This window comes from Dermacentor silvarum, chromosome 1 (genome assembly GCF_013339745.2).
Source record: "Dermacentor silvarum isolate Dsil-2018 chromosome 1, BIME_Dsil_1.4, whole genome shotgun sequence".
NCBI classification, from domain to species: domain Eukaryota; kingdom Metazoa; phylum Arthropoda; class Arachnida; order Ixodida; family Ixodidae; genus Dermacentor; species Dermacentor silvarum.
Window position 1 is genome coordinate 21,403,409 of NC_051154.1, and position 25,205 is coordinate 21,428,613.

At 45.3% G+C, this 25,205-nt stretch overlaps 1 protein-coding gene across 8 annotated transcripts in view; it reads left to right on the forward strand.

Annotated features, from left to right (window-relative positions):
• Positions 1-25,205, forward strand: part of LOC119457885 (bromodomain-containing protein 8) — a 108,798-nt gene that overhangs the window by 23,694 nt on the left and 59,899 nt on the right. For all 8 annotated transcript variants that reach the window (XM_049665356.1, XM_049665345.1, XM_049665350.1 and 5 more), the window contains 3 exons: positions 1,894-2,133; positions 6,644-6,833; positions 17,045-17,219. In XM_049665356.1, the coding sequence (XP_049521313.1) occupies positions 1,894-2,133; positions 6,644-6,833; positions 17,045-17,219 (605 nt within the window). The remainder of the gene's footprint in view (positions 1-1,893; positions 2,134-6,643; positions 6,834-17,044; positions 17,220-25,205) is intronic.

The following is a 25,205-nucleotide window of genomic DNA, read 5'->3' on the forward strand; positions in this document are numbered from 1 at the left end:
CCCACTTTGTCAGCGACTTCTTTAACAGCCAAACGACGATTTCCACAAATCACAGTTCGAACACTCTCGACGTGGTCATCATCTGTGGATGTGGAAGGTCGTCCAGGCTTGGGATCGTCACCGACTGACATTCTTCCTTCTTCAAAACGCTTGAACCAATCATAGCACTGCGTGCGACTCATACAGTCCTCCTCGTATGCTTGGCTAAGCAACTGAAATATCTATGAAAGTTTTCCTAAGTTTGTAGCAGAACTTCACACACACACGCTGTTCTTCCAATTCCTTCATTGTCACTTTGGCACCAATCAAAAGAACAGCTTGTTCATGTGCTCACTTCAGTGGCTGTAGCTCGCGAACTAACGGTCAAAGCAAAATGCGGCAAATGGCAGTTTGTTGTCTAAACCTGCCGCTACATGTGCTCAGTAGCCGCAGTGCGCTCCCTCTGCCGGTTTGCGCGCTATTTCAAAAGTTCGGTTTCTTTTTGAACACACCTCATATATATTATGTTTGACTCAGTACAATATTAATCCTAAAAGTCCATGGTGCCTAGTTGCAGCGTACATCACATACATTCTCGTGTGTTTAATTCCATATTAGGTAGAAAGTAGTGCAATGCAGAAACAAACCAGCCCGTATGGAAACTACAGCATGCTGACGCTGGTGCACATACATTGTAAAGTGTGTGAAAATGTGCCTTGTGTGACCATTTAAATGAATGAAGGGTGGCTCTCCTTGTAGCTTCACATTGAGCTAATTCATGCGGTCTGTTATCGCCGCAAAAGGCCAATTCCAGAGCCACTCATAACTGCACAGTAGTGTCTCGGGGCAATTCCTCTCTGCAAGGAACTCTTCATTTATTCCTAGGTTAAAGAAACTAGACGATACTTTTATGCAGCCCAGCCATTGAACTGCTGTGTGATAAGTTACGTCTACATCAGATTTCGTCACTTTCAGAACTTTACGGAACTGGCGATGACTGAGCTCGTGCGACCCATAACATTAGCTACTGAAACATCAGGTTTCAGAACACAGGACATGCCCGTGCATTTCTCACAGAGGACCTGCTCATTAATCGTGCAGTGCAAAAACATTGGCTTTGAAAATCCGCTCAATTCTGGAGCTTTTATTATTTGCTCTACAAGTCCTTTTTCGCTCCGGACATGTTTTTTCCCCATCAGTTGTGGCAGATTTTAGTTTGCCCCACCGAAACATGTAAGTGGACACAATCTTTTCTGATTGTTCAAAGATGTCCTTGCTGGATAGCGTACCTTGCATGCTGTGGACTGATGAAAGGTGCTTTATGCTATGTATATACCGCCATTTACATGCTGTAGTTTTGCGGGCGAAAAGCTGGCGAAAACTCTGTGCCCACTGCACTTCAGTGAAGTCAAGAAAGATCCGGTGTGTCTTCTGACGTGGTGACTGGGACCGGCCATTCAGAGCGTCACTCGATGAAATGACGTCGTGTTGTGATCTACTATCTTTCCGGGAGCTTGCGTTAAGCGGGCTCCCGGGAAGAATTAAGCGCAATAGTGCAATGTTCAGTGGACAAACCCCGCTCTCCAGCGGAGGCACAGCGGAGGCTTTGTGGGAGAAAACTATCCGCCTGTGGGCCGGCCGTCATTCGGCAGACTACCACCAGCTGTGGCCTGGATCCGGCCTGCGGGTCGTAGTTAGGAGACCCCTGATCTAAACAAAGCAGGCAGCTGTTGCCTTGAAGGGCGCCAGTGTGCCTGTCATGCAAAGGACTTTTTGCACATAGTAGCATTTCATGCTCTCAACATGTAGCCTTTGACCTTCGTTGCCTACGTATTCAATCTTGTGCTTTGTTGGGCCCATTTGTGTTGGAAGTTCCATTGGATGAATGCATTCACATTTTGTTGGCTTGTTTAGGTGGAGGATCCTCCAAGTCCACCATCCCAGGGCACACCAGAGGTGGAGAGGCCATGCACGCCCCAGCGGAAAGTGGTGTCCCCTCTACCACATGCGACACCCTCTACCCCTCCAACACCACCTGCCATCTCTACATCACTATTAACCTCATTGCTCAAGTCACCCACCCCATCCAGTCCAGTGTCATCGGTGTCGGGCCTCTGCTCCTTGACACCATCTCCTGTGCACCAACATAAAGAGGTAATTTGGCATAAAGGTTGGGGCTTGGTTTGAAAGGAAACAAAACTTATGTAGCTGTTTATTGCATTGAGGGAATATTGCAGTTTCAAATTGGCAGTCGCCACTTGTGCTCTATAAGGGTACGGCCACGCTAGCGGCAAAAACACGCGGCAAAAACACGCGGCAAAAACGCGCGGCAACGCGTCATGCCGCGCGCGGCAAAAGCGGCAGGAATCGGGGGTTTTGCGGTGTGCCGCGCGAAATGGGTTCGAGACCCATTTCTGCGGCAAATGCCGTGTGCCGCGAGATGAAGAACCAATCAAGAGCGACGAGGATGACGTCACGGAGCCATCACAACCAGACCACCGCTGGTCCGTGCCAGGTTTTCAATCGACGATCGTCTCTCGCATGAAACAACGAGCGCTCACGGTGTTGCTCGCGCGTTCGGAGAGCGCGGGAGATCTTATCTCGCTGCCGCCCGGCGAGACGCGCTTGCCACGGTGACCTCGCGGCAGGGCGCTGACGCGCGGCTACTTTTTTGCCGCTAGCATGGCCGTACCCTAACAACTCGTCGAGGACATTTGCTATTTTTAAATGGTTTCTCAACTGCATATTGCATTTGTGGTTTTGACAATGTGTGATACTGCCTATTAAAATTACGGCAAACCAGGGTTGTAGCCTAAGGCAGTATAGCGAGATACTCTAAATGAGTTTTTGTTCAATGGCTTTATTGCTTGCAATTGCGCTAAAATGCCAAATTTTAGAATTATTTGCAGACAATAAATTTCATAATGCAGAAAGAAGACGATTTGGCATTGGGAGTGAGCCTCAGTGCCAGCACAATTTGTCTCACAGTCACTTTATTGAATAATTTGGAGTTTTTTCATGATAGAATCAGTTTCACTTGAGACTACTGCCTTTCGGCACCCACGATTTTTCAAGTTTTTAAATAGGAGCTTAAGTGTTCTCATTGAGGTCTGAGAATGCTGTTGTAGTCTGATAATGCAGGCACAGATGATGCCAAGTGTTTTTTACTTAGTCAAGGGGCACTATGCAATTAGCAAAAAGCATGAGGCACTCATTAAAGTTGTAAGGGAACAAACAGCGCTAGGACGGGACGAAGTTAGTACACAGACAAGGCGCTGAACTAACAACCACTGGTTTATTGCTGTGACAGCAATATATACAAGGCACAGGTTCAGCGCAGAAGGCCAGAAAAACACGGTTTCTGCGCCTGGAAGGGAATAAAATCATCACATCAGGCGTGTCGTCAAGGCAGGTTATGTTTTTAACAAGTAGTTAATCACGCGCGTCGTCATGGCAGGTTATCATGTTTTTAACAAGTTGTTAATCTCGCAGCTATGTAGAGAAACAGAGGGTACGCTGACGCAGGAGTTTCCGTGCGATTGAATACAAAACGCTTCCCAAATCTCGCGTGCTGTTTGATATTTATATCTACCTATTATTGTGAAATCTTCAAAGAGGTTTGCAGCCACATTCTTTGCAGTGCTGGGCTAAATGGCTCGGTACAGACCCTTTCATTGCATACGCATGCTCCCTCAGCAGGTCATTCAAACATCGGCCTGTTTGGCCAATGTAGCAGCGTTTGCACTTGAGCGGGATCTTATACACAACAGCACATGCGCACTCAACGTGAGCTTTTCTGTGTTGCTTCTCACAGGTTGCTTTTTTGGGGCCTTCCTTGTTTACCTTCCGGCATAGCGCCGACAACTTGTCCCTCTCGCTGAACAAAACGCGTGTGCCTATTTTTCCGGCGACCTTTTTTAACCTATGCGAGACCCCATGGACATAGGTTATGATGGTGGGGCTCACACCGCCGGAAAAATAGGCACACGCGTTTTGTTCAGTGCAGTGTGTTTGTTCACTCATTAAAGCATTTTTTCTGCTAGTAGTACTGCCTAGTTAGTAGTACTGTTCAATATAATTAGGGCCACACTTCAATCAACTTAGAGAACAGGCTGGCTTCAGGAAGGGATATTCAACAATGGATCACGTCCATGTCATCAATGAGGTAATTAAGAAATCTGTAGAGTACAGTCAACCTCTCTATATATCTTTCATAGCGAAAAGGCATTTTATTGCGTAGAGATACCAGCATTCATGAAGGCATTGTATATAAGGAGTACAGGATGCATACATGAATATCCTGGGAAATGTCTACAAAGATTCCACAGCTGCCTTGGTTCTCCACAAGAAAAGTAGAAAATAAAGGGGTCAGGCAAGGAGAAACACTCTCTTCAATGCTATTCACTGCATGCTTAGAAGTATTCAAGCTATTAGACTGGGAAGACTTTGTAGTGAGCATCAACAGCGAATATCTCAACAACCTTCGGTTTGCAGATGACATCGTCCTGTTCAGCAACACTTGGGATGAATTGCAACAAATGATTGAGAACCTTAACCGAGAAAATGTAAGAGTAAAGTTAAATATTAATACGCAGAAGGACAAACGTAATGTTCAGTAGCCTGGCAAGAGAAAAAGAATTCATGATCGCCAGTCCGCTGTGCTATAGTACGTTTATCTAGATCAACTACTCACAGGGGACCCTGATCATGAGAAGGAAATTTACAGAATAATAATGGGTTGGTGTGCATACGGCAGGCATTGCCAAATCCTGACTGGGAGCTTACCACTCTAGTTGAAAAGAAAAGTGTACAATCATTGCATTCTACCGGTGCTAACATATGGGGCAGAAACTTGGAGGGTAACAAAGAAGCTCGAGAACAAGTTAAGGACCGCGCAAAGAGCGATGGAACAAAAAATGTTAGCCGTAAAGTTAAGAGACAAGAAGAGATCGGTGTGGATCAGAGAGCAAACGGGGATAGCCGATATTGTAGTTGACATTAAGAGAAAAAAAATGGAGCTGGGCAGGCCATGTAATGCGTAGGATGGATAACCGATGGACCTTTAGAGTTATAGAATGGATACCAAGAGAAGGGAAGTACAGTCGAGGACCGCAGAAAATTAGGTGGGGTGATGAAAATAGGAAATTTGCAGGTGCAAGTTGGAATCTACTTGCTTTAGAAGGGGGTCATTGGGAGAGGCCTTGATGATGATGAATATAGGCTGATGATGATGTTTTACAATGGTGGAGGCTTGGACTAGTTGGTTATTGATAATTAAAACCATGTATAGCGTGAAGGATGAGGACTAAGAGAGACAACACACAGTACGAGACACTGTTCAATGTGTGCCGTTTCTTAGTCCTCGTCCTTTGCGCTGTACATGGTTTTAATTGTTCTACATTGTGTGTGCTACATTTTAATGCACCTTTATTGTGACGTGGTCAAGCCTTTGCACATACGATGGCTTGTGGAGGTGAAGGGTACCTATATCTGCCAGCCCTGAGGGAGGGAGACTGGCTGCGCTCGGGTGGGCATTCTTTAACGGTTTTAATAGAACACTTCACATGAGTGTCGATTCCATAGTTTCTTTATTCCTAACCCCTTAACTTCCGTGACTAATTCCAACAAAATTTCTAGATGTGCAAAAATAAATTGGTGAAAGTCATTGTGTATTATTTTCATGTCAAAATTACAAGAAACTGAACATGATGCTCGGTGTGATGGCGAGTTATCTCGTCATCAGCAGTTGAAGGGTTAATTACATTCATAATAGTAAATAAAGTGCCGAAGGTGAAAAACCATTGAATGCGTGTTTCGTTGAGTTTAGACTGACAATAAAGATTGTGGTGTGCGTGATAAATTTTTCGGGAATTTTCAGCAACCTGTAAAAATTGCAGAAACAAGGTCTTCTAAAAAAATTGAGTCATTTGCAGTAAGTATAATCTTGATTTGGAAACATCAGCTAAAGTTCGAAACGGCTAAGATTGAGTTATATTTGGGTGCATGAAATGGCAGCAAGAACAACTCGTAGACGTGTAATTTCGTGGTGTGTACTTGTTATTGTCACGTCAGCCTTTCCCAATTCGTCTTTCTATTGAGACGCATTGTGATAGCTGTAGAAGTGTAAATGAGAATGTATGCCTTAAATGTGCTTTCCTCTCTGTTAAACAATTGTCGAAAGCCTTAGCGAGAAAAAGATTTCGACATTGTCTAAATTGAAATGAGCTAGCATCAGGGTGGTTAACTTGACAATTTTATTCAGATTTTAGTTTCTTCTTCCTCTCTTTTTCAATTATTTGAAAATTGATAATGTATTGCTGTGTAATGTCTGTTTTTAGCTTTACCTTGTGTCATTATGCTAAAATACTACCTTGTACATTTTGAATCATACCTGTCTAGAGTGGTCAATTGAGGTAGCATCTTTCGCAAGGAAAAAAAAAAAAAAAAGAGTACAGGCCCATTTCTTAATAGGACTACACATGGTCAGTCCGCATGCTTAGTCCATGTTTCATTGAACATACCGAGCTGGAAGCTTCTGCGGATGCTTGCGTAATCCACAGCCACTTGACTAATCTAGACAAGTGTGATTTACACTGTACCATATGTCTTTCTAGAATTATTTTTCAGCACCCTGTGATTGATCCAGTGTTTGTTCTCATTGCAGCAAAGCAGTCCCCGGTCACATTTGACTCCATCATTTTTCAATCCATCGGCAGCGCGACAGCTGGCCACAGGCACACTGTCTCCAAGCACAACATCAAGCACAGTGCCCCGATTTTCACCCACATGCACCACTGTAGACACATCACGCCCCTCATCTGTTCAGATGTCTCCCCATTCTGCAACTTCTTCTGGTAAGTCATGGTAGGCGTCTAGACAGGCCTGCGTGCTAGAAACTACTGTGCTTCGTTGCTTATACAGTAGAACCTTGCTGATCCCGTTTCATACCATTTCCCGGCGCCAACGTGATCGAGAACACAAGCAGTGATCCAATCTGGTTAAGGGGAGACCCTGCATCTACAAACTTTTTTTTTTTAATTTCTGGGTAGATTTTGATGAAACTTGCTTATGGTATGTATTTCCATGTGCTAATTTAAGATGTAGTACATTCAGGTTTCTTGCATAGTAAATATTTTTTTAGAAATTTAAAACATTCATAACTTTCTTGGAGGTGGACCATTTACTAAACTGTATGTGGTATAATATACAGTGTGTCCATAAAGTCATGGTGCACTTTTTACCGGTCACAGGAACGTAACAAAACAAAATAGAAATGTGAAATCTTCAAATAAAAGGAAAACTTTCCAAGTTTCTGTAGTATGATGTGCAAGGGTGAGCGCACACAGGTGATGATGCAGCACCACGAACTGCACCACACAGGTGATGACGCAGCACCACGAACTGCGCAGCAGCGGATAGCCCACGTCCACGCCAGTCGAGATGTAGGACGGTACAGAGGAAAGTTCAGTGTGTCCTGTGGCTTGCTAAATTTGAATCCGTGACCAAAGTGCAGCGTGAATATCGTCGCATGTACAGCAAAGCGCCACCACATATGTGGGTAGGACTTGTATATCGTTTAGATGTGTGTAGGGCAACAAATGGAGGCTACATCGAACTGCACTGAACAGGTATGAAACTTGGAGAGTTTTCCTTTTACATATTTGGTGAAGATTTCACATTGCTATCTTGTTTTGTTAAATTCCTGTGACCGGTCAAAAGTTCACCATGATTTTACGGACACACTATATCGACATATAAAAATGATCTTGAGTTATAGGATTATACAGTGATACAGGAATTAATGCTCTAGACTGATTTGAACCAAACTTGCAGCATGTCAAACTGTTTAAAGTATGGACCCGTATTAACGCCCAGGAAAAATTACTTTTTTAATATTTCTGTCATATTATTAGTCTTTATTATATGTCCATTGCAATCTCAATTTGTCTACCTTTATTACAAACAAATAATTATTGTAAAAGGATGAGTAGAACCAGAAATATCACTCGAAAACACTGCTGCCAAAAATACTGTTTTGAGAAAACAAGGAAAAACATTCCACAACCTGTTTATGATGGTTATAGCAGAGGCTAAATCAATCAAGGGCGATACAGCGATTTCCATCGCATGCAACAGAAATCGCACTTCGGAACACCGAAAATTGCACCTTGTGAAATGGGCTTTATTCGGAACTTGCTCGCAGCACTGTCACCTGCCCCCGTAACCATTGCATAATGGCGACAGAAATTTCGGATGCCACATGGTGCGCCACTTAATTTTCTGGACGTGATCCGCCCGTTTGTAAACAATGTTGGCGCCACATAAACTCAGCACCAAGCCACAACTCTGCTGACTGCCGTTCAAGTGACATTGCCTAGGCCTAGGCCAGTGCGGATGTGATGAAAATTTGCCGATGGCCGGCAAAGTGGCTGGTGACAAGCTGTTATGGAAGTTCTCCATCAGTATGTTTGTACCAGCAGACCTCGTCGGCGACACAGCATTATACCACATGCATGGGCTTGACTCACGCCCGTAGTAAAGGAATTTGGTTTTGTGTTGCTCCTGCGGGGGTGCCACAAAATGAAGTTGGCGACTGCGCTAAGCAAGTGCAACTTGAAATGCGTGGACAAAAGAAAAGCTTTCTGCCACATTGAAGTGGCATGTTCAGAACAGCTAAGCACAAGGTCACGCAAACAAATCCTGGCGCTGGCAGCTGCCTTTCGATGAGGACGAAATCCAATAATGTATGTGTACTGTGCATTGGGCACATTAAAGAACCCTAGGTGGTCGAAAACAATCCGTAGTCTCCCACTATGGCATGCCTCATAATCAGATCATGATTTTGGCATGTAAAACCCCAAAATTTAACCAAATTTAATATTCTAGACACATGTGCGTGTTTTAGTTTGTGGCTTAACTTGGTTAGGGGGACTGCAAACAACAAGCTGCATGGCAATCTTGTGTGATCACACCATTCACACGATTGTGCGTAAGCAGCGGTGCAAAGCACGTGTATATAATTTATATTTCCCATTCCACATATCGGCACCACAATCTGTCAATGGGCTGCCAAAATCGGCAGGACACCTTTCCTGGCCCATAGGAGGAATACCGCTTGCATTCTTTTGCATAGGCCCAGCACAAATTTCTTCCTTTGATAGCAGTGTGTATGCTTATTTGAAATGTAGGATATAATTAAGGTATTTTTGTGCCACATGCGACATTCTTAAAACGAAGTTCGACTGTATTGCTTAAATAACTTTGGCATGCTGGTGGTAACCTCTGCTTCCACTTGTCATGAACGGCATCATCATCAGCCTATATTTATGTCCATTGCAGGACGAAGGCCTCTCCCTGCGATCTCGAATTACCCCTGTCTTGCGCTAGCGTAATCCAACTTGCGCCTGCAAATTTTCTAACTTCATCATCCCACCTGGTTTTTTGCCGTCCTCGACTGCGCTTCCCTTCTCTTGGTAACCATTCTGTAACCCTAATGGTCTACCGGTTATCCATCCTACACATTACATGGCCTGCCCAGCTCCACTTCTTCCGCTTAATGTCAACTAGAATATCGGCTATCCCCGTTTGTTCTCTGATCCACACCGCTCTCTTCCTGTCTCTTAACGTTACTCCTAAGATTTTTCGTTCCATCGCTCTTTGTGCGGTCCTTAATTTGTTCTCGAGCTTCTTTGTTAACCTCCAAGTTTCTGCCCCATATGTTAGCACTGGTAGAATGCAATGATTGTACGCTTTTCTTTTCAACGACAGTGGTAAGCTCCCAGTCAGGATTTGGTAATGCCTGCCGTATGCACTCCAACCCAATTTTATTCTTCTGTAAATTTCCTTCTCATGATCAGGGTCCCCTGTGAGTAATTGACCTAGATAAACATACTCTTTTACAGACTCTAGAGGCTGATTGGTGATCCTGAATTTTAGTTCCCTTGCCAGGCTATTGAACATTATCTTTGTGTTCTGCATATTCATCTTCAACCCAATTCTTACACTTTCTCGATTAAGGTCCTCAATCATTTGTTTTAATTCGTCTCCATTGTTGTTGAATAGGACAATGTCATCTGCAAACCGAAGGTTGCTGAAATATTCGCCGTTGATCCTCACTCCTAAGCCGTCCCAGTGTAAGAGCTTGAATACTTCTAAGCATGCAGTGAATAGCATTGAAGAGATTATGTCTCCTTGCCTGACCTCTTTCTTGATAGGTAACTTTCGAATTTTCTTGTGGAGAACCAAGGTAGCTGTGGAATCTTTGTAGATATTTGCCAAGATATTCACGTACTCCTCCTGTACTCCTTGATTACGCAGTGCCTCTATGACTGTCAGTATCTCTACTGAATCAAAGGCCTTTTGATAATCTGTGAAAGTCATATAGAGAGGTTGATTGTACTCTGCAGATTTCTCGATTACCTGATTGATGACATGGATATGATCCATCGTAGAATATCCCTTGCTGAAGCCAGCCTGTTCTGTTGGTTGACTGAAGTCAAGTGTTGCCCTGATTCTATAGGAAATTATCTTGGTGAATATTTTACACAATACTGAAAGCAAGCTAATGGGTCTATAATTCTTCAATTCATTAATGTCTCTTCTTATGGATTTGTATAACGTTGGCGTTCTTCCAGCTTTCTGGTACACTTGAAGTCGTGAGGCATTGCGTATAAAGGGCCGCAACCTTTTCAAGCACGATATCTCCTCCATCTTTGATTAAATCGACTGTTATTCCATCTTCTCCAGCAGCTTTTCCCCTGATCATGTTTTGCAAAGCCCTTCTAACTTCTTTGCTAGTTATAGGAGGAGCTTTTGTATCCTGTTCATCACTACTTCGAATGAAAGTAGCTTGGCTGTTTTAGGCGCTGTACAGGTCAGTATAGAATTCTTCCGCTGCTTTTACTATGTCATCGAAATTGCTGATGATATTACCTGCTTATCTTTCAATGCATACATCTTGCCTTGTCCTATGCCAAGCTTTCTTCTTACTGATTTCATGCTGCGTCCATATTTTACGGCTTCCTCAATCTTTCCCACGTTATAATTTCGAATATCTCTTACTTTCTTCTTGTTGATCAGTTTTGACAGTTCAGCAAATTCTATCTGATCTCTTGAGTTGGACACTTTCATGTTTTGTTGTTTCTTTATTAGGTCCTTTGTTTCTTGGGAGAGCTTACCTACTTGTTGCCTTCGTGCCTTACCTCCCACTTCAATTGCTGCTTCTGAGATCAGCCTATTTGCGGTTTCATTCATTACCTCTATGTTATCTTCATCTTCCTGTTCTAAAGCTGCATGAATGGCATACGCTGCAGCAATGACAAAAGGTTCATGCCAGCTACAAAAATTCTGCTACAGCTACAAGCTGGAATATAGATCTCATTGACGCAGAGTTAAGGGCTGGTTTAATTTAAAGATTGTTTTGCTAAATTCTGCGGTCAAACCCCATGATAATGAAAGCCCAATGCTAAATTTTCGCCACAACGAAATATTTTTGTATCACCAGTGAAACGTCACTAAACTGCAATCCTGCATCAACAAAATCTGCCGGAACATTAGGCCACATATTATCTACCCATGTAATGCTATCAGAGTGCAAAAAGTGCTCAAATGCACTTTCTCCCCATTTAACACTTTGTAGTACGAAGGGTCATATTCTTCCGACTTAGTGATTTGTGCGAAAATGCTTTCCCGCAGTAAAGGGGCGCATTTATCTCGCGTGTTTGGCGCTGCCGTCTGTCTAAATGTTTCAGCACTTCATACAAGAATAGTTTTGGGAATGGGTACTAAGGGACATCAATGGTGGAAAAGCTAGGTAGAAAAATTTTTTTGATTGTTGGAATGCTTCCTAAATTTGGCACATATTTGCTTGCGAGAAAAAAGTTCTAAAGATGTCTGATACGTTATTTCTCTTTTCTGCATTTAGATTTACACCTGTAGCTCGCAATAAGCAGCCATTTTTGTATCTTGAGGGGATACAGTTAAACCTGGATATAACGAAATTGACAAATTCCCGAAAAACTTCGTTATAAAGAGGATTTCGTTATATGCAGGTTCGGCACGAAAATTCGAAAAAGAAACGCTTACCGTATTTACTCGATTCTAACGCGCCCTCAATTGTAACGCGCACCCGTTTTCTGTTTTCGTCGAAGCACTCATCCTCGGAATGTCACACCAGGTACCGGATGCGTGGACGCGTGTCGTTTCACACAAGCGCGAGGCATCGGAAACGAAGAGCGAGCGTCACGATGGCGTCGTAGCGTCGTATAGTGTTACAGTAGAACCTCGCTGTTACGTTCCCGGGGGCTGCGTTTGCCCGGCTGCTATGTCGTTTTCGACCGGTCCCGGCACAGCTCCCATAGAACTCAACGCATTGGTAACCCCGCTGTTGCGTCGCAACTGTGGGACCATTCCCGCATTATACGTTGCGAACTGCCACCCCGCGCCGGCCCGAGCGGCCATTTTGACTTTTCATGTTGCTTGGCTTGGTGGCTTGACGATGGCATTGGCCGCCCAAAGTGCCGGGGGAGACAACTATGATGTATTTTCGGTTTCCGCCAGCAAAAGTATGGCCCTTGAGACCCATATTTGCTATATAAAGATGGTGTCCATGACGCGTTGTGGCCCTAAAATTGGTTTTGGCTCATAGATATTTCGTATATAAGGGTACGGCCACGCTAGCCGCAAAAAACGCGCGCGTCATGCAGCGAGCGGCAAATTGCCGCTCGTCAGTGCGTTGCCGCGAGGCCACCGTGGCGCGCGCGTCTCGCCGCGCGGCAGCACGATAAGATCTTCCGCGCTCTCCGAAGGGGCGAGCAACACCGCGAGCGCTCGTTGTTTCATGCGAGAGACGACGATCGCCGATTGAAAACCCGGCGCGGACCGGCGGCGTTCCGATTGTGATGGCTCCATGATGTCACCCTCGTCGCTCTTGATTGGTTCTTCATCTCGCAGCGCTCGGCATTTGCCGCTTAAATGGGTCTCGAAGCCATTTCGCGCGGCACGCCGCAAGACCCCCGATTCCTGCCGCTTCTGCCGCGCGCGGCATGATGCGTTGCCGCGTGTTTCTGACGCGCGTTTTTGCTGCGTGTTTTTGCCGCTAGCGTAGCTGTACCCTAAAGTCCAAGGGCGATAACGCAGTCGCCGCGCGCCGTATGCTGTATGTGCGAGTGAAAACGTGCGAGGGGAGCCGACGATCGCATCTAAATCTCTTGCGCGCAAGAAAAGCAGGGAGGAAGCGCGCCTTCTTCCATTGCGCTCGAGGCACCAGCGAGGGGGGAGGGATAGCGGGGGGGCACGCGGTCGCGCAGGCCGTATCTTGAAAGTGATCTGCGTTGGGGCAGAGTCTAGCAGTGTAGGTGCGTCAGCGGCTCGTAGCTTTCTGCGTGCTGTGTGTTCTCGGCGCTCTGTTTGAGTTGAAGCGATAGATAACAGCACGAAGGTCACTTCGCTCGCTTCTCCGGCGGAGCTTCCACACGCCGCCAGCGTTTGACAGCGCGTGTCCGCACTCATCGAGTACGTGTGATGTGTCACAACATCAACTGGAAAAAGGAGAGAGTGCCGGCTTGGCAGGCTAGGCCAGCTGCAGCAAGCGGCAGGATCAGGTTTGAATGAAGGGAGAGGGAAAGGTCACGCCCGCGGCGGCAAGATCGCCGGGTCGAGGGATGCAGGCCCACCTCGCACACGCACGCACGCACACGTGCGATCGCTTCGCATTCCGTCGCGGCGGGGAAGGTTCTTCCGGTTGCTCGCGCAAAAATGACAAAATTTGGGGCGAAATCTCTAGGTGGTCGGAGGAGGAAATTCGTTATATCGAGGGGGTCTCCCGCTACCACTTTGTTACGTAGAGGTCTCAAATACATGTGCTTCTATGGAGTAAAGGCTGGGAATTGAAAAACTTTGTTATATCCAGGAATTCGTTATATGGAGGTTCGTTATAAGCAGGTTTAACTGTAGCTAGTCCGCAATACTTGTCCTACTGAACGTGATAATGTGACAGCCGCAGTTTGTTGTCTCACCCATTGTCTTTTCAGTAAAGGTGTGCGAATACTCGTATATTACCAAATAAGATCAAATAGTGAACATTTGAATAATTTGATTTGCAAATTGAATATCTACTTTTCGGCGTAAAGACCATGCAGTGCCACATGCTCTGTGAAGCCCCTTGTTCTCGATGCCGCTCAAGCGAGCGCTACGCAAACTTGCCGTGACCATCCAGATTTAAAAATATTTGACAGCTTTCAAATTACGCTGAACCTGACGATGAAATGGTGCAGACAGCACCTGCTCTTTATTGTCGGCACCGGCACGTGATCACTTGATGCGCTGTCCTTTTTTCTGTTACGCCGATTGACCTTACAATAACCCTCCTTCCATAGAGTTGGGATAGCCCTTCTGTATTTTGAAGAAAAACTGGAAAGCAAAACTTTCTATGCAATAAATAGAGAATTGCCGTAGAACACAGGTCCACTATTAAACTGAGAACCTCATTGGTATTCAGTACAACAGAACATCACTAATTCATTAGTTTCTGAGGAAAAAAAAAAAGCACTTGGTTCTATTGTTCAGAAATTCTACTGATAAAAAATACTTTCCCGACCTTCTTATACTAAAACTGAGCTGTAATCAGTGCTGGCATACTAATTTGGTATTCTCTTTATTAGGAGTAGACCATACTGTATATCTTGCTTTCTTAGTACTTAAGCTACTGATAGCTTGCTACATTCTTGTTATGCAATGCTAGAAGACTTCCGAGCATGTGCAACACCATATTTTCTTACCCAAAATTTGTAAGCATTAAGTTTTGTGGAAAATTTGATATTTGATGCGATATTCCGTTTGAAATCTACTATTCGGTTTTTACACGCCCCTATTTTTTGGTAGAGCATGCGCTTAGGGTGGCTAGTATGGTGGAGACAGACACTAAAACTTAGCACTGCATGATTGCGTTGTTGGGACAACTCTCTCTGTGCTTCAATTGTGTTGTGCAATGCTCTCTCCTAGTTATTTCCTACATCCATGAATGTCACGCTCCCCCCCACCCCTCCGCCCTGCTGCCCCTTTTATATATATATATTTAGAACTTTGTGAATGAATTTGTAAGCAAGAGCTTTGTGAAAAGCTTTTACAATTTGTCAATGGTTTGTGATGTAAATGGTGAGAAATGGGCAGTGTACAATGCTAAGTTATGACTCCAGTTCTTGGTGAGTTTGGTAAGTAGTGCCAGTTTTTCCAATTGGTGGGGCTGCCGCTGAGGAATGTATAGAAATGTCCTAGATATGTGCATTTTCCTTGTATTGTATTCTTTCTATGTCAGATATTGCAGGCATTTGGTACGTGGTGCATATAGCAGTGGTAGTCTTAACTGCATCATTTGCGCCATTTAGCTAAAATTCGACTTGCCGGCTCCTGGCTGCACCCATTCAAGTGCCGTTCGTGCCAACTGCACAAAAGTGCTGTATTTTCGTGTTTTCACGGCAATGTAATGTTTTTCAGTAGCGTTATGCAAATTCTGAACTATATGAATTGATTTGTAAACGTTCAAATAATTTGTTTCGCGACTCATTTATCTACTACTTCAGTTTTCGCATATTTGGTGAAATACCCGGCCGAGGTCGATGCATTGCATGCAGCCTTTCCAAAGTGCTTGGTTTGTTTCCGGACAAAAAAAAAAAAAAAATCATTCTGGGGTTGTACGTGGTGAAACCATAATCTTATTATGAGGCACGCCTGTCTTGGTACAAGGTTAGTGCGAGTGGTCAATTCCAGTCGAAACAATTCCTATACCCAATGCTGACAAAGGGAATGATGACGAAGGAAGCACTTATGTGCGAAGATATAGGACTGATTAACCACTGGAAGGTGCACTGACTGTATTGCATGCACGTGTTGACACACGCCAATTAATGTGTTGTGCATGCAGTTTCTAACTTTCTGTCACTATGCTATCTTAAGCAAGCAAATGAAGTTCTGTGTGCGCTTGCAGTAGTTGCCAGCTGGTCGTCCGCGGACCCAGACTGCTGCTCAGCGGTTGTCAAAAACCCGTATGCATGATCTCGGAACCATTTGACGATTAGCCACCTGTACAAACGTATTAGCGGCAAGTGTTCCGCAACGGCTTACGGGCCCTTATCACATCGACCAACTGCTAATTTTCTTTATCGCACACTGCCTTTGCCGCTAGGCTTAATCGGTAGTGCTTCAAAAGGTCTTTTGGGTATCAGCGCCTAAGGTATGGTTTTATGCCGAATCGACCCATATCTATTTGTAGAGGCTGCATGACACACGGAAAGCCGACCAGCCGCCTCGCAACGAAAGCGAGTGAACAGGATGGTACGAACATTGTTGTCGGCTACCATTGCCATCTTTGCAACGCACCGTACGAAGGCATCTCATTCTTGACCCCATTCATAGACACATAATCTCTCGTCGAGCTTCTAGCATTGTTATTGGACGTAGTACACATTTTGTGTAGTGCAGTAAAGCAACGTCAAAGCACAGCTGTCATTTGGAATGCACATAAGACATTTACCTTTACTTTTTGTCTTATGCCAGATGGCGTAAATTATTCTAGCACATTTGTAATTTTGTGGCTGTCTCAGGCCCAGGTGCATATCATTGTTCTTGTTAGCCTATGAAATTTTATTTAATTGTTTACAAAATGAAGTTCCTTGCTTACCCAAATCAAAATGCATGCAACATACTGTGCGTGGTATACCGTCCGCTTTGTGTGTCGCTTCACTGTTGAGCAGCACTTACTGATTATCAGCACAGTAATAACAAGGTTCTTCAAATGGCTACAGATTACGGCTGTACTACTCCAAGTATTCCAAAAAGACCAATTTTTGTGCTCCAAAATGCTGGGGTGGCTGCTCCTAAACTGTTCCAGAACTACATTTTTTCTACTCCAAAAATTGCTCCAAATCCTAAACTGGCTGGACCTCCTCTGATATAGTGTTTTTATGTTTCCATGCAGAAAACCTCTCAATACTTGTACCTGAATCTGTTTGCGGCGCTTTTTTATTTTCTATTTTTTCATACTTATTTCGGTTCTACTTTATTCCTACAGCCCCAACATTATCTAAGCTGCTGGAACTACCCCCAAGCACTCCTGGCGGTTGCCTTCCTTCACTGCCATTCCTGACTGCATCACCATCAGTTTCATCACCTGTTGCAAGTCAAGAAACCACTTCCTCACCCCTGGAGAGCAGCAACAGTATGGATACCACAGCTGATGATGCCAGGTAACTCATTTTTTCTCTCCCTAATCACTGTGTAGCATTTAACTGCGAGCACCAGTTATGAATTAGGAAATGGTCTGAATGGGTTAGCTTGCAGTGATATGATTGCTGGGCTGATTGCGCCGAACTGTGCGAACAGGTGCAACCGGCTACTTTGCTACATTTCGGCAAAATTTGAATAATTTTGGGGGAGCCTGCATCAAGACTGCAAGCTCTTGAAATTGGTCCTTCACTCTCCTAATGACTTTAGTGGCAGTTTGAATGGTAATTAGAGCAGACAGGCGAGTGCTTTGGAATAAAAAAATTGCGGTAGAACCTAAGTCTCATTGGTATCTTGTAAACGATAGCTTTGTAAGCGTCCCTTAGCATATCATGTTATGTAGTAATGCATACATGTATGTACATGTTTATTGTTTTCCACAATACTTTCTATTAAATGTCCAATAGTTTCTATTAAATTTTCTTCTGATCCCTCTTCAATCCGGCCATGTTGATGTTAAATGCAGATCCAACACACATATTGGAATCAATGTGAAGTTGGAATCAATGTGAAGCAAGGGTTTGTTAATTTGTTATTCCAGTAAAGACTTGTTTGGTTTGGTTTGATGAGCATTATGTAGGAATAGTTGTGGGACTTGCCCATTCTGGAGGATTGGCCAAGAAGGGGCAAACACCCAATAGCGAATAATGTGTGGCCAAATTAAAGAAAATAAAGTAAATCAAACACACTGTTCAATATAATTCACCATTTCATTAACAGGTTGGTGCGCTTTGGAGAGCCGACATTATATGTTCAGGTTTTATGTAGGAAGGTAATTTTTTCTTATGCAGAACTAAGCTAGGGCATACTTTGTCACCACACAAAGGTTATACAGGCCTGTACACTACTACTTTCATTCGTCCCCTAGTAGCATGTAGCGAAATCAGTACTGGGAATGCTGCGCCAATTGTGCTATTCTGCGCAAACTGGAATTTGTTGCTCCATACTGCTCCAAAAGGGTCTTTTTACCTGAATTGCGCCAGTGTGCTCCAAGACTTTGTTTCGGTAGTGAGAAAAATTCACACAGAAACTCTGCTGGAGCTGTCGAAGTATGCATAAGCATTGTGCCACTTGCTCATCTCCACGAAGCCCGGTGTCATTATAAATCTTATCGAACTTGATCCGACCAGTATAAACACTTATCAACCCTTTTTGGTTGTTATCAACCTTATCGTACTAGATCCGACCCTTTCAACCCTTGTCGGTTGTTAACCTTATGGGACTCGATCCCACTTTTATCAACCCATATCGGTTGTTATCAATTTTATTGCAATCGATCTGATCCTTATCAGTTCTTATCAACCTTATCCGACATCATCTGACTCTTGCCAACCCGTATCTGTCCTTGTCAACCTTATCATAATTGCTCCAGTCATTATACGCCCTTATTGCTCTTTCGAATTTATTTTGCTTTATGCAGTGTAGACCGCTTATAACTTAAGTCGCCGGAGTTGCGAATATCTGCACTATAACCAAAACAACGATTTTCAAGCCCTGCACGTATGCAAAACATGGAGACCAAGCATGTAGACACACTTTGTACTATCGCGTGCACATTGGATTACGTTTTCGTCAGTGAGCTGGCGAAAACATAATCGCGATGTAGCCGGTGCTCTTTAAGTTCGACAGCTTTGCACCGAGTCAAAACGAAACAACAGTTTGCCGCAACCGCTGCGGAAAAGCTGTGACCGCTATCGTCGCGATTATGAACGGCGACTTTGCGGTGCTGAAGGCACGCGCCCGACGCACGCACCAAGTCTGGACGAATGAACTACCATTCGCTGCAACTGCAGTCGAAACCGCGGTCGCTATCTATGCGATCATCGATTGCGACCACACAGTTGTTTTTGGCACGCGGCCGACGTGCGTTCATACCGAGTAAAAACGAAACTATTGTTTGCCGCAACCGCTGCGGAGAAAACCGCGGCTTCTATCGACGCGATCGTGGATGACGACCACGCAGTTATGAAAGCCCGTGGCCAACGCGGTGTTATGCACAGCGGTAAACGCAAGCATACAGGCTTTAAAGACACAAATAGGCTCGAAGCGTACCGGGGTTGCTGTCATTTACGTACGTTTTCAACTGATGGCCGTGGCGATGCGGACTCCGCCGCTTCGTTTCGGTTGGACGCTAGCGCCGTTCTTGCTCTTTTGCGTCGCACATTTGTGGCGCTCCTCGAGCTCCGAAAGTAGTCCGAATTAACTGATGTGCGGCCAAATAAGTCCGAATTAACGAGAGTTTGATTACATTGAATAATGCACACGTCGGCTGAGAGCACGCACCTTGTTGAGAAGCATGCTCGCTGCCGCCCTTGTCGGCGAGATTTTCCCGCGGAAGCCGCATTATAACTGGTATTTCGTCTCGCGCGGCTGCACTGTAAGTGGTATGCGTATACATGGAGTGCTATGGGAAAATTAATGGGAGTTTGAAAAGAGGATATCCGGTCCTGCACTATAAACGGCTACGTTATAAGTGGTCTATACTGTACATTAATGTCTTTATTGCGATTTGTCTTACATGACAAACAAACGGACGGACGGGTTTCCTCATTGGGTAGGCATAGAAATGCTTCACATTTAAAATTGGAAAGCGACCAAGCAATACAGTACAAAGCATGGTGCTACTGCTCTATTTGGCCGCAGTCTTTTATGGTTAACTTTTAAAGCCAGTGAGTGAACCGTTTTGAAAGCCGACAGAATCAAGTTGATTCCTATTTTTACATGCAACATTGTTATTGCGTGATCACTGCAGCACTTTTAGCATCGAGGGCTGATGTGTGATGGTGCTTTGTGGAAAAAAAGTTAATCTTTGTCCACTGTACTTATTCCTGTTGCTTGCTTGCAACTTAATTCATTGCACCATATTACTTTTCTTCCAAGAAAATCCGAGGTTGTTGAATTTAGCATCGGGCATCATAACCAATGGTGAATCACACACAGTGATTGTGTACTAGACCGTGGTTCGTGCTCTTTGTCAACTATGTCTTTAGTAATCCATGTGTCCTTAGTAAAGCTTGTGGTAAAAAAGTTTAATGCGAACGAGCAAGTGGCCTAGCCATACTTGTTCTGCAAGCGCATATCAGTGGCGGAATAAAGAACATTATTCTTGCACTGCTGATTATAATTCATAAAACAAGAGAGGAATGTGCAGAATAATAAACCTACGAAGGAGTCCTTCCATCAAATAAAAACTAAAAAGAGAAGCAGTACTTCCATGAAATAGAAAATAAAAAGAGAAAGAAATTCCGCTGCACTTGTAAAACTGTCAAATTTTGATAATTCGAACTCGAAGGGGCCGGAAAATTTGTTCTGTTTAAAAGAATTTAAAATAAAAGAAGGACTTACTTTTGAATTGTTTGTGCACCATAGCATGATGTATGAACGGTGCACTTAGAGCGAGCGAGGACCACGAAACTGCCCACGCCGGCCAACGCTCGCTTCACAATAATGGCAGAAAACGAAACTATAGGGAGCGGGCTAAGCTGGCGCTGGGCCGGCGGTGACAGCATGGCAGCTCATGGCACGCGTGCAGAAATCGTCGAAGATGAGAGAGGAGAGCAGGACGGAAGCGGATTTGGCCTCTGCAACGCCGCCGCTTTGGTGGCTCCCCACGCCCTCCCTCTAAACCCCCTCGTAACTTCCTCACCTTCGACTGTGTCCGTGCACGTACGCCAGCGGCCCAGCGCTCCCTGAAGCTTAGCCCGCTCCCTGAAGTTTCGTTTTCTGCCGTTATCGGGAAGCGAGCGTTGGCTGGGGTGGGCAGTGTCGTTGGCCGGACTGAGCCTCCGCCATTGGTTCCCTCTGCGCCTCAGCCGCATTGTTCAAGATCAACAAGTAACCAGAAAATAGAGGAAGCAGAAAGGAAAAGAGTTCACTGCCATTTCCTCCGCGTGGCTGAGATGTAGGCACGTAGATGCGTGTTTCGGCGTGACGCAGCGTCGGCAACCTTGCCATTTGAGAGGGTAAAATTTCCACTGTATTTTTTTTTCTGATGCTGAGAGCATTGTCGGAGTGCGGTATGTTCGAATTAACCATCGGAAAAGCCTATGCGTTCGAATTACTGGCCATTTTCACCATTGAAATGCACATAACTTTGACGGGACCACAGTGTCAGTTCAAATAAACCAGAAGTTCGAATTAAGTGTGTTCGAATTATTGAGATTCGACTGTATACTCATCTAAATAACAAAAGAGCCCCTCTTATTGTTGAAAGAGAATTGGTAAGCCAGAAAAGACGCAAGAACGAAAGACAGGGGATGACACTGCCTTGAAGTTCCCTTCTTGGCTTGCCGTCACGTTGTAGGTTTTGACGGCAGCTGCTCATGCATAGTTGATTTTTTTATCGATAAAGATGAGCTACATTGTATTCTAGAAGACCCAAAAAAGCCAAAATTTGGCAAATTTCAGTGAACTTGTAATGGCCGACATACGAAAAAGTACTTTGAAATTCGTGGCGTCTTGCTGGCGCTTTTGCTTCGGCGCAAAATTTAATAAAATCAACTCTGACCTTCATTTTCTCATCCAATAATATACTTATTTATGCAAAATATAAGAAAATGTAGTTTGAAATAATATTTCATCAGACTAAACTCATTTAATGTCTATCTTTAGTGTCTCTTTAATGTTCCTTAACTTGCACGGTTTCGTGCAGTCATTGTTAGTGTAAGCTCACTGCTGCCATCGGGGCATGCTGTGGTGAATCACTTATTTCTCCTAGTTCCTATGAAGAAATGATTATGTAAACCAGGCGTTCTCAGGCACGTTCATCCCGGGGAACCCTGCTAAGCTCCATAAAGTGCCAAGGAACCCCCCGATTGTATCTGCTATATAAAGATGGTGTCTATGACGTGTTGTGGCCCTAAAATTGGTTTTGGCTCATAGATATTCCGTATAAAGTCCAAGGGCAATAACGCAGTCGCCGCGCGCCGTATGCTGTATGTGCGAGCGAAAACGTGCGAGGGGAGATCTCGCGCGCGCAAGAAAAGCAGGGAGGAAGCGCACTTTTATCCGTTGCGCTCGAGGCACTGGCGAGAGAGCGAGGGGGGAGGGATAGCGGGGCGGCGTTGTACTGTACTCTGGCATCAACTGCGTACTGCGTGGCGGCACGCGGGCCGTATCTTGAAAGCGATCTGCGTTGGGGCAGAGTCTAGGCAGTGTAGGTGCGGCGGCGGCTCGTAGCTTTTTGCGTGCTGTGCGTTCTCGGCGCTCAGTTCGCATTGAAGCGAGAAACAACAGCACGAAGGTCACTTCGCTCGCTTCTGCAGCGGCGCTTCCACACGCCGGCAGCGTTTGACAGCGCGTGTCCGCGCTCATCGAGTGTGATGTGTCAGAGCGTCTCGCGCACGTCGGCAACATCAACTGGAAAAGGGGAGTACCGGCTTGGCAGGCTAGGCCAGCTGCAGCAAGCGGCAGGATCAGGTTTGAATGAGAGGGGGAAAGGTCACGCCCGCGGCGGCGAGATCGCCGGGTCGAGGGATGCAGGCCCACCTCGCATACGCTTGCACGCACGCACATGTGGCACATGTGCGCTCGCTTCGCAGTCCGTCGCGGCGGAGAAGGTGCTTCCGGTTGCTGCACGCGCAAAAATGACAAAATTTGAGGCGAAATCTCTAGGTTGTCGGCGGGGAAAATTCGTTATATCGAGGGGGTCTCCCGCTGCCACTTCGTTACGTAGAGGTCTCAAATACATGTGCTTCTATGTACAGGATCCAAGTACAGGATAATCGAAACTGTAAATAGACAACCAGGGGTCATCAGAAAGAAAGTGAGAGAAATAGAGACCGTGAATTGGATGCAAAGAATGGAAACGAAAAGGACAATGGAGATTTACAAGAATGAGAAGAAGGAAATTAGAAGGGAAAATCTGTACGATAACACAAAGGGCAGTGCCTTGCTATTTGAGGCTCGAGCCGGTTGCCTAAGGACGAAAACATATCGGAACAAATATTCGGAACTAGATGAGACATGTGTATGCTGCAGTAAAGATCCAGAGACCACTCAGCACATCCTAATGGAATGCGACGGGATCCACCCAGCGAGAACCGTAGGTAACGTGCAACTCCCAGAAGCGCTTGGGTTTAAAGTGGAAGGAAACATAAACAGATCAGCCGTAGAGATCAGCAAGAGACGATTAGAGTACTCGTGGAAAAAAAGCAGGGAAAAGATGGATACGACCTGATCTCTTAAAATCATAGGCAGCGGTACAAGCTAAATTTTTGAAAAAGGTATACAAAAATGCGAGATAAAGAACATGTGTAGTATACCTGATTAAATCAAGCATGCTAGGTGACTATTTGTCGCCACCCCGTTTCAAAGGGGATGCCAATAAATCATCATCATCATCATCATCTATGGAGTAATGGCGGGGAATAGAAAAACTTCGTTATATCCAGGAATTTATTATATGGAGGTTCGTTATAAGCAGGTTTAACTGTACTTTTTGCCGCAACCGCTGCAGACGAAACTGCGGTGGTTATCGACGCGATCAGAGATAGCGACTACGCACTTACGGAGGCACGCGGCTAGCCGCCAACGCGGTGTTACGCGCGGCGATAAACGCAAGAATAAAGGCTTTAAAGTAACAATTAGGCACGAAGTGCTTCGGCGTTGCTGTCAGTCACGTGCCGCGTACGATTGCCGCTGAGGACCACGGCGATGCGGACTGAGCCGCTTAGTTTCGGTTGGACGCTACGCCGTTCTTGCTCTTCTGCGGCGCGCATTTGCGGTGCTCCGCGTTTTTTTTATTTTTTTTATTTTTCCTCCAACGTATAGGTCAGTGCGCACGCTATCGGCACCTACCCTATCTACAAATAGGAGAAAGGCGCATGGTGGTAAGTTACGGCCTCCGAGATTCAAGTGCGAAAGCTTAGGCGCGTTGCCCGTTCTCAGAGGTTGGGTGGCTACAAGCTGCTTGCGTATTTATTGCGCAGTTCGCGCGTTGCTGTTACACACTGTGATGTGCTTTTTGACACTGGGGCATGGGTAGTGGAGGTTCTTTGGATCAAGCGCACCTCGTGTTTGCCGTTTTAGACACTTGTCGAGAGCGGGACCAGGGAAAATTTATCAGTGGCTCGCGGAACCCTGAGCAGGGCCTGCCGAACCCGTCGGTTCCGCGGAACCCACTTTGAGAACCCATGATGTAAACTAAAGAGACCACTATACTACATTTCTTTTTTTTGTGTCTGTTTTTGTAGAAAACTTAGAGCTGCTCCAAACATAGCAGTAGGTGCTCCAAAAGTAGATTATACCTGCTTCAATGGTAGCTCTAAAATGCTGAAGGGCATTCCCACCACTGAACGACAAAAAAGATGACAAAGAAACTAACAAGCCACAAAATGGGGGGGTCAGAGCCATAAAAAGCTATTGCTTTAAAAAGTCTTTGAAGGCCACTGCAAGGGCATCAGGAGATGCGCGCCTATCTGTGCTGTCCTCCTCATACGTTGTGGGGTCTCACACGGGCTCTTGGGACAAAGGAACGACAACACAGTCGTGCAAACAATCAAAAGGGCATTTATTGCACCTTTCATACACTAATACACACTAGCCGAATTACAACCAATAGAACATTCACACGGGCGCGCGACAAATCAAGGAAGTCCGACTCACCGTGACCCGATAGCAAGCGAATACGTTTGCCCCATGCTATGACACCATCGCCTAGTCGTTCACGTGTACGGTCACACGAACGGTGGCACGCTCGAACGATTCGTGTTCATCCATACCAGTGTCCCACTCTTAGCCTCGCGCGACGGTCGCGCGAAGCGGGCCGGCGCACGCGCGAAGCGTTCGTGTGTGTTATTCGCCGATCCCAAGCCAAAGAGAGAGCGCCTCCGACCTTTTTCTCCCAAGTGACCTCGCCGTTCGGTGGCGTTAGCATCGCGACACTAGCGCCATCTCTCGCAACGCGCCGCAACCACCGCCGGGCTTAGCCACGCAGAGAAGCCGGACTA